Raw genomic sequence first — 17,767 nt, forward strand, 5'->3', positions numbered from 1 at the left:
TGTCCTCTCTATTCCAGAAGGTAAACACATGCTAATCGCCAAGGACAGGAAATTGAGATCAAGAGAAGTCTATACAAACCATCCTCGTTAAAATAATTCTGATCTTGCTTCAGCCTGCCCACATAGTTGAGTCACTTTTCCACAATTGGCCTTTCTTTGTTCAACCTAACGTAAAAGCAAGTTGGTTTCACAACTTCTTTGGGTCCTTGTCCCTTAGGAAGGCTCCCTGGTCATGAAAATCTTTTTTTTTTTTTTTTTTAGATTTTTTTTTTTTTAATTGGATAGACAGAGATCACAAGTAGGCAGTGAGGCAGACAGAGAGAGAGGAGGAAGCAAGCTTCCCGCTGAGCAGAAAGCCTGATGCGGGGCTTGATCTCAGGACTGTGGGACCACGACCCGAGCGGAAGGCAGAGGCTCAACCCACTGAGCCAGCCAGGCACCCCGAAAATCTTTTTTTAAGTAAATATGAATGCTTTTCTCCCATTGGTCTGTTTTGCTGATTTCATTCTCTAAACCTATGAGTTGTAGTAAAGGTAACCAACCATTTGCTTCTCCTACAAGTCAAAGAATATGGGTGACATCAAAAAGCTGATAGCCGGGAAGAAAATGACAACCACATGGAACTGAATCCTGCCAATACCCTGAATGATGAGCAAGGAAAGGGAGTCTCCTTTAGAGCCTCCAAAGGAAATGCAGCCTTCCCCCATGTAGATTTTAGCCCTATGAGATCTCTGTCAGATTTCTAATATACAAACATGTAAGATAATAAATGCGTATTGTTATAAGCCACAAAGTTTATGGTAATCTGTTACAGCATTGATAGAAAGCAAATAATGGCAGGAAATGCAGTTTTATTTCATTGACTGATGGATTGATTTATAGAAAGTGCACAGGAGTGGGGAGGAGTGAAGGGACAGAAAGAGGGAGGGAGAGAGAATCCTAAGCAGGCTCCATGTTAGCCCAGAGCCTGTATTAGGTCCCAACCCCAAGATCCTGAGATCACGACCCTGAGCTGAAATCAAGAGTTGGACACTCACCTGGCTGGGCCCCCCAGGTGCCCTATCTTTATTTCACTTAAATCCAAGTTTATTCAATGCTGGATCTTCATCCTACTGCACTGGCAAGGTATTCAATCCCAGACATTACTGACACCCTTTTTATCAGTAACATTTAAGGTCTCAAGGATCTTGTGTGGAAACCTCAGGGAGGCCCCTGGAAATTTTGTCCTCATTTGCTACCAGTGAGATGCCACTGTTCTTGTCTTCTTGGCCCCAAGTATTCTGGTGGTTGCAGCAGGATAGTTACAAGGCTGGAAATGGTTCATTCCCTCAAGGCACGCATGAAGTCATTCCCTTATTCCTCCTATCTGGATATTGCCTCTTCTCCTGGGAACCATGTGGGAGTGGGCGTGGGACTTTGGTTTTTGCTTTTACCAAAAGGGCACTTACCTGGGGCGCCTGGGTGGCTCAGTGGGTTAAGCCGCTGCCTTCGGCTCAGGCCATGATCCCAGGTCCTGGGTTCGAGCCCCACATCGGGCTTTCTGTTCAGCGGGGAGCCTGCTTCCTCCTCTCTCTCTGCCTGCCTCTCTGCCTACTTGTGATTTCTCTCTGTCAAATAAATAAATAAAATCTTTAAAAAAAAAAAAAAAAGGGCACTTACCATCCCTAACAACCTGCCCACACCCCCACCCCATGGCCTGATATGGTGATATCTCTAATCAGTTTTTACCACTCACTGTCCTGAGGCCAACAACCCAGGTTACCTACTAGGAGCTGGGAGATAAACGACATATAAACTAACGTATTAATAGATTATCTTGCAACAGTCTTGCTCTCATAAATCAGTAGTATACCTTAAAGGAACTTTTTCTCCCCTTCTTGATGTCTTGGCATTTCTTAGATGTTGGATCACTGATGTCTATTCTGACTCGAGTCTACCCCAGGATGGTGATCTCACATTAAGTAGCAGCTGCTTGGTAGGTGATACATCTCTTTGGGCTTCTCAAGGTCAGGGTTAACAAACCTGGATATTGGGTGAATATCTTGCTTTCCAGAGGACAGATGACTCTTTTCGCCTAACTCTGGCTGCCTCCCTGCTATGTGGGAGTTTTCTTTGATTCTGGTCAACCTCAGGGAGAACAGATTTATCAGAGAAGCAAGGAGAGAGCAAGAGACCACTTATGTGTCTATAGCAATACCCTATGCAAGAAATGATGGGAGCTTAAACAAGGGCAGAAGTAGTAAAAGAGATAAATGATTGGATTTTGGATACTTTGAAGTGTACAGCCAGTAATCTGATAAGTGGGGGTTAAAGGGAAAGTCAAATATAAGTAGGCTGTCAGGACTGATTTGCCCTCACACACCTCACAGTTGGGAGGAACTTTAAATGACTTAAGAGAACATTTCATGTCTTGAAACTAGAAAAAAGTGTCTAAAGGTTGTCACATGAGAATTTAGTTTTGGCAGTTAAAGAATTGGTTCTCCATCCCAAATCTGCAGCCAGTATTTCTTTATTTTCTGATTCACCTCTCTTTCTACAGTCTCTGGATTTTCATTATTTCCCAATTTCAGCGGGCCTGTGTGTCACTTCTTTCTTCCATCCTCCATCCCTCGCCGGGTAGGTCTTTCAGCTTTTTTCTATCTCTTTAGAGTACTCCAAAAGAAAGGACAGGTGCTGTTTCCAGCAGAAAAGAATGCAAAATAATTAAAAACGATAGCTCTGTATTCTATTCATCAGCTTGGTTTTAAGATGGCTGAAAACCTAATATTGAAATAAGTACTTTGTTTTAAGAACTACAATACTGCTCTATTACCGTTAGTGTTGAACCTGCTTTGTTTTGTGTTTAATCCTTCATGGCTCTGGGATCGAATAATTATGACTGCAAAACTTAGATAACTGATGAAAACTAATTTTTTGTTTAAATGCTCAACAGTGGTAGAAGTCACATACAGTATTAATAAATGAAAAGCATCAGAGCCCAATTTTGGGCAAGTACTATTTCTGCCTTCATTCTAAGGCGGACTTCACTTTGGCTTTTCAAAACGCTCTAGGCTATATTGCTGTCATCCAGGAGCTGCAGATACTGGGGCAAAGTAGTTTTCTTCTTTCCTTTCCATTTCCTTCCTTCCCCTCTCTCTTTCCTAAAGTAGTTATCTTTTTTCTTCTTTTTTTAAAGTAGTTATCTTTTGATGGCTTCCCCCCGCCCCGCCCCCATCCACCGTATCTCAGCCCTCCGACTGCTTCCTGATATTAGGGGCCTCAGATAACTTAAAAACCGCATTTAAGAAACATTTGGAACACTGAGAAAATAAAATAAAAAAAAATATTTGGTGTCTAGTGTAAAATGTATGCTTGATGCCAAGGAGGAATGCCAAGATATAAAAGACACAGGACAGAGCTCCCTGCCTGTCTAGAGAAGAGTTTGCATGAGACGGACCAGCTGCGAATCCAGCTGTCAGTCCGTACAGGCTCTCCTTTGCTGGCCTTTAGCGATCAACAGCATCGCTGCTCCAACTGTGGTATGCACGGAACCAGTTTCTCAAAAGTGCCGTCCTAAGGTGGAAAATGCAGAATTCCATTTAACTGTCACTTTTAAGGGGAGACATTAAAGAAGGCGCGTTCGGGTTTGCTCCTGAGAGGTCCGCTGAGGGGCTTCCTATTTTCTGTCCCTGAGAAGCTTATCTATTCGCATCTGCTCCCCGGGACCACCCACACTTCCCTTCCTGGTTCCCAGGTATAAGGGCCCACCGAGCACCGACCAATAGGCTCGTCCCAATTCCGCAGCAGGGCGGGACCTCGAGCCTGGGCTTCGGGGACCCGCCCCCCCGTACGTGGCCGGCGTGCGTGACGCCGCGCGGCGCGAGGCGGTTTCTCCAGCGTGTGGCGCCCCCCTGCGGCAGCGAGGGCTCAATGTGACAGCAGGACCTGGGCGCCGGCCATGGAGCCGCAAAAAGAGGCGCGAACACCCGGGGACCCCGTCGCGCGGTCGTCGGGGCCCTCAAGGTCTCAGACGCCTAAAGACGAGGAGCGAAGGGAGGGCGACACAGCGCCGGCGGAGGCTTCCCTGGACGCGGAGGCGGACGGCGCCTTGGCTGACAGCGCCTTTGAGGACGCACTGTGGGAGCTGCCGGTGGAGCCCGCCGAGCGGAGGCCCGAGTGCAGCCGCTGCAGGTGACCGCGGAACTGGGGGGCGGGGACTAAGACCAGGGCCGCCGTCGGAGGAGGCTGCAGCGCCCCCTGCCGGGAAGGCGCCGGCTTCGCCGAGGGGATAGCTGCCTCTAGGGTCGTGGACCTTGGGTTGGCTGGTGACCTTGGGATCACTCTGTGGAAATTGCTGTCACAGCCCTTTAGTAAGATGCCGTTGATCCAGGTTCATGAGTATTTAGCCTGACTTCCTGCGAGACCCCGAGCGTGTCGCGGGATGAGCAGGCACGCGTTCGCTGTCAGGAATCTTGAGTCTGAAGGGGGAAGCCAGGTTTAATGACAATAATACTTAAAGTAACGAATACTCTTATGCCCAAGTGACGTAGTCATCGTACAGTTAAAAAAAGAAAGTAAAAGTAATTAGAGAACAGAGATAACCAGTATGATTTCTGTTACGATTGCCTTTTGAATTCTGACTTCGTTTGGATTTATTGAGCACCTACATTGTGCCAGACATCTGTATGGTGCTGGGAACGTCGGCATGGATCAAACACATGGTCTCTGCCCTCACTGGGGCACTTAGAGTCTGGTGAAGAGACAGTCTGTTGAACAGGCAACCATAGCTAACACTGAATGCTCGCAGTATGCCCAGTTGTTGCAGTGACTTTCAGGATGACCTCATGGTGCTGGGGTACTTCAGGATGTGGAGGATTGTTTTCCCTGCCTGTTTGCATCTCATACTGTTTAGATAAACTGTTCTCTTTACCTTGTGGGTGTTCAGGAGTTACTGAATGTCTCCATCTATCACCCATCTTTCTGTTGCCTTCCACAGTTTTAACCCTTAGATAGTGCCTCTGCTTCCTCATCTGGGCATAGCTGTGCAGTTTGTCATCCCATCCTACACTCCCAGTAACCTCCCTACGATGAAACCCAGTGGATCCTTTTCTGTTCACTTTTCACTAGACCTCTTGGCAGCATTCTGCATTTGAATAATGACTTTTTAAAAAAATATTTTATTTATTTATTTGACAGAGATCACAAGTTGGCAGAGAGGCAGGCAGAGAGAGGGGGGCGGGGAGGCAGACTCCCTGCTGAGCAGAGAGCCCAATGCGGGACTCCATCCCAGGACCCTGGGATCATGACCTGAGCCGAAGGCAGAGGCTTAACCCAATGAGTCACCCAGGCGCCCCTGAATACTGACTTCTTTTTTTAAAATGTATTTTTTTTTTTTTTAAGATTTTGTTTATTTGAGAGAGAATGTGAGGGAGCGAGAGCACAAACGGGGAGAGGCAGAGAGGGAGAAGCAGACTCCCTGTTGAGCAGGGACCCCCGACGAGGTGTTCAATCCTAGGACACTGGGATCATGACCTGAGCCAAAGGCAGAGGTTTAAACAACCCCAGCTCCCCCCCCCCCCGCTTTTCTAGAAGATTTTACTTATTTGACCGAGAGAGTAAGAGAACACAAGCAGGGGGAGGGAATACTAAGTTCTTGGAACACTGTGTATCTCCGGCTTCCTGGTGGTTTATCTGACTAGTCTGTCCTAGTCTTTGCCTGTTCTACTCAAACTCTGCATGTTTGGGCTTCCTCAGTTCTTGATTCTAGATTCTCTTCTCTTAGAACCCCACACATTTTTGACAGGCGATCTTACCAGTTTTCATGGGTAAATTATCCTCTCTACCCCAATACTTCTAGCCCAGCCCTTTGTCCCGAGCCCCAGACCTGTGCATTCATTTAACCAGTGTTTATTGAATGCTTTGCAAATTCTTGGTAATACAGTGGAGTGTGCACCTGCCTGGGATATTCAGTCTGTTACTGGCTGCAGATTATAAACCAGCAACCAAATATGCAATTACAGAATGGAAAATGAACAACAAACCAGCAGTGAAGCAAAGGAGTGGGACGTTGTGACAGATAATCACAGGATGGTGTCAGGAAATATTTCTGAGGTGCTAGCATTTACACTGAGATTTGAAAGATGAGAAGGATCCAGTCAGGAGAAAGGCATCCTGTGAAGGAAAAGACGGACAGCCTGGTTTCGTGTGTTTACCACTTGACTACTTGGAGTATCCTTCCTTGGACGTTTTGATCTTTTCCCAGGATTGGATTGTAAGATCTCAGAGGAAGGGATCTTGAGTGTAAGAATCTTTTTATATCTCCCAAATGTCCTATTGAAAGTAGACACTCCGTTTAGACTTTTGAGGAGGATAAGTAATTTGTGTCTGTAAGGGACTGCATATATGAACAGAAGGGATGTGTGAGTACGTTTTATTTAAACACACTCCCTAGAGGTGTTAGGAGATAACACTTAACAATGCTGCAAAGAGGTCTCAATAGGGTACTGATAAATCCAAGGCTGAATTATTGTGCTAGCTTTGTCATGTAGTTTCTAGTTGATTCAGACCTGCTAATATAAATGCTGTATACAGGTTTTTTTTTTTTTTAAAGAAAATGAGTCTACTACATTTAGCAATGATTTGTAGTTTTTCTGATCTGCTACCCCCTCCACTTAATAGACTTTATTTTTTAGAGAAGTCTTAGATTCATGGCAAAATTGAGTGGAAGGAGAGGAGACCTCCTCTGTATCCTCACCCCCACCTGCTTCCCCCCCTTATCAGCATCCCCTGCCAGAGTAGTACATTTGCTAAATTAGATGAACATCATCATAATTCGGTGTCCACAGTTTTACATTAGGGGTTTACTCTCTTGGTGTTGTATATGTTTTGCTTTTGGATTACTTTATAATAATATATATGTCTACTATTATAGTATATCGTGGAGTATTTTCACTGCCATAAAAATTCTCTTTGCTCTGTCTTTTTATCCTTCTTTACACCCTAATCTAATCTGCTTTCTAAAAAATAAAAATGACTTGGATTTTAGCTTGTTTTCAATTATATTTAGTTAATATTTTAGGATTATGATTCATTCCAGTGTTTCTGCACTTGGCATTTTCTTTCTTTCTTTCTTTTTTTTTTAAGATTAGTTATTTATTTATTTGAAAGACAGAGATCACAAGTGGGCAGAGAAGCAGGCGGGTGAGCGGGGGAGCAGGATCCCCACCAAGCAGAGAGCCCAATGTGGGGCTCCATCCCAGGACCCTGGGATCATGACCTGAGCCGAAGGCAGAGGCTTTAACCCACTGAGCCACCCAGGTGCCCCCGCACTTTGCATTTTCTAGTGAAATTTTGTACCTTTAATGCTGTTCTCACCCTTGGCATAGTATGCATTTTATTTATTCTAATAGGTTATATTACAGTTCTAGAAATATGGAGAGTATTTAGGTGTTATTAGTAATATATAAGCTAGTTGATACATCTTTATATTCTATTTCATTAAGCTTTTGAAGTTTTATTAGTTCCGTGGGTGAATATCTACATTTAGGCTTGTAATAGTTATACGTTAAATTTTTTTTTAAGATTTTTATTTCTTTATTTGATAGAGATCACAAGTAGGCAGACAGGCAGGCAGAGAGAGAGAGAGGAGGAAGCAGGCTCCCCGCCGAGCAGAGAGCCTGATGTGGGGCTCGATCTCAGGACCCCGAGATCATGACCTGAGCCAAAGGCAGAGGCTCAACCCACTGAGCCACCCAGGCGCCCTAATAGTTATTAAAACAAAAATGCATTCATTGAGTTGAGTGATCAGCAAGTTATAGTTATTTGGCCATTTACTTAAAACATTACTGGATACCTATTTCATTAGCAGTGTGTTCTGTTGAGAGAACAGGATTAACAGAGGCACAGGGTAGAGAGAGGAGTGTATTTTGAAAATGTGGTGGAAAGGAGGGAGAGGAGAGAGCTGTAGAGATTAATATTGGTTGTACTGAGAAGGGCCAGGTAAGTTATGTTAGGGAGGTTAAGAGGAATTCAGTCTAATGTACTTGGATCCAACACACCAAGCACTGGAATATTTTTTTATTTGGGTGGTTGTCATAAGTGTGACTTCACTAGGTAACTTTTAGCTGTAATAATTTATATTCTGTTTTATTAAAAATTGCAGATGATTGGTGATACAATGTTAAAAGTCTTGACTGGGAAGAATTGGAACCTCATTCTAGTAAAGATGCTAGGATCTTAATTATACTCTCATATCTTCTAGAGATGCTGCCATGAGCCTGAGGGTAAGAGTTAGAAACCACTGAGAAATCACTGGTCCTTAGAATAATGGAATAATGTCAAAACATGCAGTATTTTTTAATTGAGGGAGGGAAACAGCAGCAGGGGCATGTACACAGACTGACACAGATAAGCTCTGAGATAGAATTTTTTTCCCTTCAATGCTTTCTTCTTTAATACATTTAGAAAATGTAGTACAATTAACACTGGCAGCTTGGGATGCGTAATTATTCTATCTTTTTTTCTGGTGAAAAGATTTAAGATCTAGTCTCTTAGAAAATTTGAAGTGTTCCAGGTTTCTCTCTTTTAACAACATCTAGCTCCTTTGTTCCATGGCTTAACCTTTCTTTATTCTTTAGGTTTACATATTTTGGAGAAACAACTGGTGGGGATAAAAATCAGGAGAGATGGAAGGTGGGAAACTACAGGTGTTTAAGAAGAATGCAAGAGCCACACATCGGCAGCCAACAGATGTTTGTTTTGAACTAGTATTTTGTGTTTTTAAATTAGTTCTAACAGGTAAAAGTCCAGAATTTTTATTTTAAAAAATGCAGATTTCTGGCTTTTGTCAGGATAGGAAGACCTAGCAGGTCAGGGACCACCTTTTGGAGCAGTAGCTGGTTGAGCTGAGCACTGATCATGACGTTGGGTTGGGTGTGATCTGTTCAGGGCACCACAGCTCCTAGCTCCATTGCTTTTTCATTCTAGGTCTCATGTATAGCATTATGGCTGGTCTGCTTAAACAGCAGGGTAAATCGCCTATAAGTATGGTAGGTACAAGTGAAAAATGGTGATTCCCAAGGCAGTTAGTTTAGAATGTATTAAGGGCGCCTGCATGGCTCTGTTGGTTAACAAACTTCCTTCGGCTCAGGTCATGATCTTGGGGTCCCAGGACCAAGTCCCACATTGGGCTCCCTGCTCAGTGAGGAGTCTGTTTCTCCCTCTGACCTCTCCCATCTCATGCTCTCTCTCTCTAATAAATAAAATCTTTTAAAAAATAGAATATATTAAAAATGTTGAATTGGTATCAACCCTTAGGTTTAGAAAACAGACTACTTTGGTAAATTTAAAATCAACTAGATTCTTCATGATGATTTTTAGAGTAAAAATGTAGATAATTTGAAATTTTAATTCTTTGTATCAAAAGTATCATGTTCACAAGAGAAAAGTATTAAGTTAATTTGTTCTTTCCTGTTGGTATAGAAAATATGTTTATTCTTTGAAGTCGTTCATTTGTAATATATGTGGAAAGCTAACTGATTTACAAATTACTGTGCTGGTTAATCTTGTGTTCAAAGTTGAACAAAGATGATATATGTCAAGAGGGAATTTTTTTTCTTAATCTTAATTAAGTCTCCAAAGAGGAGTGACCAATTTTAAAAAAGCACAGAGCTTTCTAAATGTTTGATTTATTTTCCCCAAGAAAGAAAAATAAGAATTATATCATTACCCTCTGATGGATAGTTGTTTTCTTCAAAGAACATCAAAGCACATTAATTTTTAAAGTACATTTGCCCAAAATTAATAATTCATTGTTCTATTCATGCTTATATAGAGAGAGAAAATATTCAGAAATAGTCTTGTCTAAAATTTGGTATTATTTAAAAAGGGCCCACAGGTTACAAAGTGCTTTTACGTGTGCATTTTTATTTCATACACGAGAGACAACTTTGTGATTTAAATAGTTATTCCTTTTTATAGACCCTGAAGGTGAGGGGACTAGTAAGAGGCAGACTGTGTTAGCTTTCATACTTCTGTTACTATACCACATAATAAAGGATTGTATTGAAGTGAACAGTATGACTACCCTTGTTTTCCTGCTACATATAAAAAAACTTCCAGGGAGGTGTTTCTTTGTGGGTTTCGAATCCATAGATTCTGTTCTTTTCCCTTTTTCTTGGCTATTGTTAGTTATTTTGGGATGAGGGCTTTTTAATTCCTGTCTTTTTTAAGGTCGAGCTTTTATTTCTTGAATCCTTTACCTGGCTAAGTTCAGCTTCTTACTTCTGTTGGGAAGTCCTCATTTTTCAGTCACAAAGACAAATTTGAAGATGTTACTGATAGGAATTTATTTTGTTTTCCCCTGTTGAGTTTTTTGTTTGTTTACTTGTCTTCTGGTTTTCTCTACTGGAAGCCTCATGGGAAGGCTGTGGGGAAAAAGGCAGCAGTGAAGTGAAGTAACACGTCTTCTAGAGTTACTCAGGGGAGAAAAATAAAAAGATAGAGAATGAGTCTCAGGACTTTGCAAAGGTTAAGAGGGATTATCCTGTGGATAAGGAATATCTGACCTGTTGTCTATGTAGACATGTTACTTGGCAGGCTGTCTTTCTTTCTTTCCTTTTTTAAAAAATACTTGTGCTAATATGGATATAATGTTTAAAATTTTAATGGTTTTTAACTGTATAACTCAGAGTCATGACATATATTCATAATGTTGTGTAACCATCACTGCTATCTATACACCAGACTCTTTCATCATCTTTGGCATTAACTGTATACCCACGAAATAACCACTTCCCATCTCCCATCCCCCACTGCCCAGCCCCTGGTAACTTCTCTTCTAATCTCTATTTTTATGACTTTGCTTATTTCAGATCCTTCATATAACATACAATATTTATCCTTCTGTTTCTAACATTTTACTTAGAGTAATGTTTTCAAGTTCCATCCATATTGTAGCCTATCAAAATTTCTTCCCTTTCTATGGCTGAATTGTATGTGTATATCACTTTTGTTTATCCATTATTCATTTTCTTTGCTTCTCTATTACCCACTCACTTGTTGATGGACACTTGTGAATGGTACTGCTATGAACATTGCTACACCAGTATCTGTTCTAGTTACTGTTTTTAATTTTGGGGGGTATATATTCCTAAGAGTGGAATTTCTGGGTCATATGGTAGTTCTCTGTTTACCATTCTGAGGAATTTCCAAATTGTTTTCTAACTTCTTTTCAACAGAGGTCATTCGATTTCTAACATCTGGGTGTGCTCCTGATATTCCTTTCCTGGAGACCTTCCATGCTCATATTTCAGGTAGAGAACGGAGTCCCGGCTCCAGTGTGGTTTCCAAAGCCTGGTGTATCTCTTCCTCCACTATACCCATCCCATACCCTCTTCTCCAGCTACCTGGAACTAGTCCCCTTAAAACAGGTGCTTTTTATGTTCTGCTTTATGCCTTTGTTCTGTTATTCCCTTTGTATTAAGTGTTCTTCCCTCATGCCTGCTGTCTGAGATGCTACTCTGTTTCAGGGTCCAGCTCAAATACTGTCTTACCTGTCTTTAAAGTTTGAATTGTTTGTTCTTTTGACTTAAGTCTGTTTCTCCATGGTTCTACTAGCTTCTTGTGGCTTGGCCTTTTCCTGCTCCTTGTGTCTAACCATGTATCCTTAATTACTGTAGACATTTTGTACTGGAGAATTTAAAAAAATGTTTTGGTTTTTACCTTTTGCTTCTTGGTCATCTCTTTCAGACTCTTAGGTTTATTTGTTTATCACCAAGTGTCTTAATGCTAGTGCTGGGCCTTCTGGGGCTAGGGAAGCTAGGTCCATTTATGTAGTATAACTTCATTGATCATTAAATGCTTATATGGGATCCACAAAAACGGATTGCTTGAAGAGTATGCATTTTGGAATTAGAACTCTGTTTTCTTAACTCTGTTTTCTTAAGAAAGCTACTTAACCTTTCTAAGCCTTGCTTTCAACACCTGTAAATTAGAACAATAATACTGCGAATCTTTGACAGGTTTTTGAGATTGAATGAAGGTATTTAGATAGTGCTTGTAACTTAAAAGTGTGCAATTAACAACAAATTCTTCCTCCTTAGGGGGTGCCAGGGTGGTTTAGGCGGAGAGTCCAACTCTGGATTTCAGCTCAGGTCATGATATCAGGGTCCTGAGATTGAGCCTGAGGTTGTGCTCTGTGCTCAGTGTGGAGTCTGCTTGAGATTCCCCACTCCCGGCCCACCCACCCCCTTACTTACGTGCATGCGCTCTCACACTCTCTCTCAAATTACAAATCTTTAAGAAATAATTCTTCCTCTCTACTTTTCTCATTTGTTCTTTTATTTCTTTTTCTTCCTTTCTCCTCATCTCTCTTCTCCTTCCCCCTTTTCCCTATTCCCCTCTTTCATCTCTCTTCTCCTTCCCCCTTTTCCCTATTCCCCTCTTTTCTCTCTTTCTTTTCCTCCTCCATGAAATAATCATTATTATTTATGAAATTGGTCTCTTTTGCTTTAGTTAACTTTTTCCAGGTTAGAGTAGTTTTTCTAGATTCAGAGATTAAGGGGAAGTAAATAATTTTACATGTATTGTGCTGTAGGTCACCATAAATAAATTGCCTCATGATGGAGATTTTGTCATCCTGGGGCTTTCAAAAGTACTCATTTTCCAGCTACAGATAAATGTTACATTGATGACAAGCACTCTTTGAATTATATCAAAATCAGTGGCTTATTCCATAACATCATTATATTCTCTTAAATATTTAAGTATTAAGTATTTAAGTAAATATTTAAGTTAAACCTGATATTTTCTCTTTCATATCAAAGAAAATTCTCTGGGGTACCTGGGTGGCTCAGTTGTTAAGCATCTGCCTTCGGCTCAGGTCATGATCCCAGGGTCCTGGGATCAAGCTCTGCATAGGGCTCCCTGCTTGGTGGAGAGCCTGCTTCTCTCTCTCCCTGTGCTGCTCCCCACTGTTCTCTTTTTCTCTCTCTCTCTCTCAAATAAATAAATAAAATCTTTAAAAAAAAATTCTCAGGTCTCTTGAGAATTTATACAAAATTTTTATTTGTATAAAATTTTGAGGAATACTTCCTTATTGAATCAGCTACATAAAAATCTGTATTTTAAAATACAGTTTTTAGGAATGGAAAGGAGAGGAAAGAATAAACAAAACGGAAATGTTTACTAGTAAAATGGGCTCTTAAGTCTATGCTATGCTTTGTAAAATTTCTCTAATGAGGATAACTGGTCCTTGGGACCACTTTAGTGTTTGATTCCTTGCCTGTCAGGATGGACATTCATGCGATTCTCTTTCCTTCGTTAGTGGATAAGAAACAGGATTCTGATACACACAGACTTTGAAGCTTACTTTGATAAATCATGTGGATATTCTTTGTTCATTCAGTTATTATTCGTTCAATACCCAATTTCCAATAAATGCATAGCTTGGGCCATAGGAAATGATTGAGAGATTGTTTCCTCTAAAATTTCTAGTGAACTGAGTGTGAGCAAATTTATCTAACATTTAAGACAGATTATGAAAGTATAAAATAAAAGTTTGCAGAGGAAAGAGTGACGTAATTTGCTACTAAGAAAGATGTTTTGCTATTTTTTGGTAACAATTTATATTTCTGTAGGACAGGAGAAAGTGGAAAGTAAATAATAGGACAATTGAATATAGATGATTACTTTATGATTACTGTAAGGGCCTATTCAGCCAGAGCAGCCCCACCCCCGTCGAACTGCCATTTTGCTGTAAAACTTAAATTGACCTTGTCCCCCCCAGGGGAACTTATTTAAAAGCAAGTCCGGGAAACCAGTCCCAGGTAACAAAGTCCAAATACAAGGGTGGGTCAGGCCAGGTGGAGGTATTCAATCAGTGGGGGGCTCATACTGTCTCCCTAGTTACCAAGGAGTATGGGCCCCGCCCTTTGGGCACCTTTTGGGCACCAATTCTGAACTAGGCGATATGCTGGTTCAAATGTCTACTAGAGTAAATTGTAATTCAATTGGTCACCTAGCATCACTGTGGAGTTTCCTGTGTGTGTTAAAATCTCATTGGCCATCTGTGTGTGGCCAGGCCCAGCCACATGGCCTTTGCTCTATAAAAGTTAGTCTGGAAAGCAGGGAGGGGTCATCCTCTCTGGAGGGGTGCCCTGACCGGTCTGTTTGACGGTCGGTCTGATTCCTGATGCTTGGCGCGAAATAAAGCTTTGCTTGACCTTCGCTTTGTATCAGTCTCGCTCCTTTAATCACGGACCCATTATTGGGGGACCCAATTTTGGGGGACCCAACAATTACTTAAGATTCTCAGTCTTAGCTGATCTGTCACTTTGCATTGCAATTTTAGTAGGGGCTTTATATAGCTGATGTATATAGTCATTTCTCTGAGTGTAAGGCTTCGTTGTCCTGACATCTGGCTCCTCTTAAGCCTTCTTTAATTGTAATGAAATTTACTAAAAAATTTTTTGATTATAGTTCCTATCGTTGGAACAAGTTTATTTCTAGGCCATTGATTCCTGAATTAGTTTGGTTATGTACCACAGTTAGTTAAAAAATTTAGGATGAGGAGTCAAGATGGCGGAGAAGTAGCAGGCTGAGACTACTTCGGGTAGCGGGAGATCAGCTAAATAGCTTATCTAAAGATTGCAAACACCTACAAATCCAACGGGAGATTGAAGAGAAGAAGAACAGCAATTCCAGAAACAGAAAATCAACCACTTTCTGCAAGGTAGGACTGGCGGAGAAGTGAATCCAAAGCGACGGGAAGATAGACCGCGGGGGGAGGGGCCGGCTCCCGGCGAGCGGCGGAGCAATGGAGCAAAATCAGGACTTTTAAAAGTCTGTTCCGCTGAGGGACATCGCTCCAGAGGCTTAACTGGGGTGAAGCCCAGGCGGGGTAAGCGCGGCCTCAGGTCCCGCAGGGTCGCAGAAGGATCAGGGGTGTCTCAGTGTCGCAGAGCTTACCGGTATTAGAACGGGGAAGCCGGCTGCAGAGACAGAGCCGAGGAGTGACTCTCAGCTCAGGGTTGAACCTTGAACCGGTCACAGGCTCGGTCAGCTCGGAGCGCGGCCGGAGGCCAGGGTGACGAGAGTCATTTGGCACTGTTCTCTGAGGGCACACTGAGGAGTGGGGCCCCAGGCTCTCGGCTCCTCCGGGCCGGAGACCGGGAGGCCGCCATCTTCATTCCCGTCCTCCGGACTCTACGGAAAGCGCTCAGGGAACAAAAGCTCCCGAAAGCGAACCCGAGCGGATGACTCAGCGCGGCCCCGGGTAAGGGCGGTGCAACTCCGCCTGGGGCAAAGACGCTTGAGAATCACTACAACGGGCCCCTCCCCCAGAAGATCTACGGGAAACCCAGCCAGGACCAAGTTCACCTACCAAGGAGAACGGCGGAATTCCAGAGGAGAAGAAAGCAAAGCACGGAACTCATGGCTTTCTCCCCATGATTTTTTAGCCTTGCAGTTAATTTAATTTTTTTTTTCTTTTTCAATTTTTTTTTCTTTTTCTCTTCTTCTGCTAAATTTTTTTTAACTTTTACCATTTTCTTTTTTTTAACGTTTTTTAAATAGTTTATCTAATATATATATATTTTTTCCTCTTTTTATATTTATTTCTTCATCGGCTTTCTTTTTTTTAATAGTTTTTTTTTTTCTTTCTTTCTGAGCCCCTTTTTATCCCCTTTCTCCCCCCTCACAATTCAGGATCTCTTCTGATTTGGCTAAAGCATATTTTCCTGGGGTTGTTGCCACCCTTTTAGTATTTTACTTGCTCCTTCATAAACTCTTATCTGGACAAAATGACAAGGCGGAAAAATTCACAACAAAAAAAAGAACAAGAGGCAGTACCAAAGGCTAGGGACCTAATCAATACAGACATTGGTAATATGTCAGATATAGAGTTCAGAATGATGATTCTCAAGGTTCTAGCCGGGCTTGAAAAAGGCATGGAAGATATTAAAGCAACCCTCTCGGGAGATATAAAAGCCCTTTCTGGAGAAATAAAAGAACTAAAATCTAACCAAGTTGAAATCAAAAAAGCTATTAATGAGGTGCAATCAAAAATGGAGGCTCTCACTGCTAGGATAAATGAGGCAGAAGAAAGAATTAGCGATATAGAAGACCAAATGACAGAGAATAAAGAAGCTGAGCAAAAGAGGGACAAACAGCTACTGGACCACGAGGGGAGAATTCGAGAGATAAGTGACACCATAAGACGAAACAACATTAGAATAATTGGGATTCCAGAAGAAGAGGAAACAGAGAGGGGAGCAGAAGGTATATTGGAGAGAATTATTGGAGAGAATTTCCCCAATATGGCAAAGGGAACAAGCATCAAAATTCAGGAGGTTCAGAGAACCCCCCTCAAAATCAATAAGAATAGGTCTACACCCCGTCACCTAATAGTAAAATTGACAAGTCTTAGTGACAAAGAAAAGATCCTGAAAGCAGCCCGGGAAAAGAAGTCTGTAACGTACAATGGTAAAAATATTAGATTGGCAGCAGACTTATCCACAGAGACCTGGCAGGCCAGAAAGAGCTGGCATGATATATTCAGAGTACTAAACGAGAAAAACATGCAGCCAAGAATACTATATCCAGCTAGGCTATCATTGAAAATAGAAGGAGAGATTAAAAGCTTCCAGGACAAACAAAAACTGAAAGAATTTGCAAATACCAAACCAGCTCTACAGGAAATATTGAAAGGGGTCCTCTAAGCAAAGAGAGACCCTAAAAGTAGTAGATCAGAAAGAAACAGAGACAATATACAATAACAGTCACCTTACAGGCAATACAATGGCACTAAATTCATATCTCTCAATACTTACCCTGAATGTTAATGGGCTAAACGCCCCAATCAAAAGACACAGGGTATCAGAATGGATAAAAAAACAAAAACCATCTATATGTTGCCTACAAGAAACTCATCTTACACCCGAAGACACCTCCAGGTTTAAAGTGAGGGGGTGGAAAAGAATTTACCATGCTAATGGACATCAGAAGAAAGCAGGAGTGGCAATCCTTATATCAGATCAATTAGATTTTAAGCCAAAGACTATAATAAGAGATGAGGAAGGACACTATATCATACTCAAAGGAACTGTCCAACAAGAAGATCTAACAATTTTAAATATCTATGCCCCTAACGTGGGAGCAGCCAACTATATAAACCAATTAATAACAAAATCAAAGAAACACATCGACAAGAATACAATCATAGTAGGGGATTTTAACACTCCCCTCACTGAAATGGACAGATCATCCAAGCAAAAGATCAACAAGGAAATCAAGGCCTTAAATGACACACTGGACCAGATGGACATCACAGATATATTCAGAACATTTCATCCCAAAGCAACAGAATACACATTCTTCTCTAGTGCACATGGAACATTCTCCAGAATAGATCACATTCTTGGTCCTAAATCAAGTCTCAACCGGTATCAAAAGATTGGGATCATTCCCTGCATATTTTCAGACCACAATGCTCTAAAGCTAGAACTCAATAACAAGAGGAAATTTGGAAAGAACCCAAATACATGGAGACTAAACAGCATCCTTCTAAAGAATGAATGGGTCAACCAGGAAATCAAAGAAGAATTGAAAAAATTTATGGAAACAAATGATAATGAAAACACAACAGTTCAGAATCTGTGGGACACAACAAAGGCAGTCCTGAGAGGAAAATATATAGCGGTACAAGCCTTTCTCAAGAAACAAGAAAGGTCTCAGGTACACAACCTAACCCTACACCTAAAGGAGCTGGAGAAAGAACAAGAAAGAAACC

The 17,767-nt window shown here is 41.7% G+C and overlaps 1 protein-coding gene across 1 annotated transcript in view; it reads left to right on the forward strand.

Moving 5' to 3' along the window:
* Positions 1–3,836: 3,836 nt before the first annotated feature.
* DTWD2 (DTW domain containing 2) overlaps positions 3,837–17,767 on the forward strand; it is a 115,323-nt gene continuing 101,392 nt past the window's right edge. The window contains exon 1 of the mRNA XM_047731588.1: positions 3,837–4,170. Coding sequence (XP_047587544.1) covers positions 3,938–4,170 — 233 coding nt within the window. The 5' untranslated portion in view covers positions 3,837–3,937. The remainder of the gene's footprint in view (positions 4,171–17,767) is intronic.

This window comes from Lutra lutra, chromosome 5 (assembly GCF_902655055.1).
Source record: "Lutra lutra chromosome 5, mLutLut1.2, whole genome shotgun sequence".
Lineage (NCBI taxonomy): Eukaryota > Metazoa > Chordata > Mammalia > Carnivora > Mustelidae > Lutra > Lutra lutra.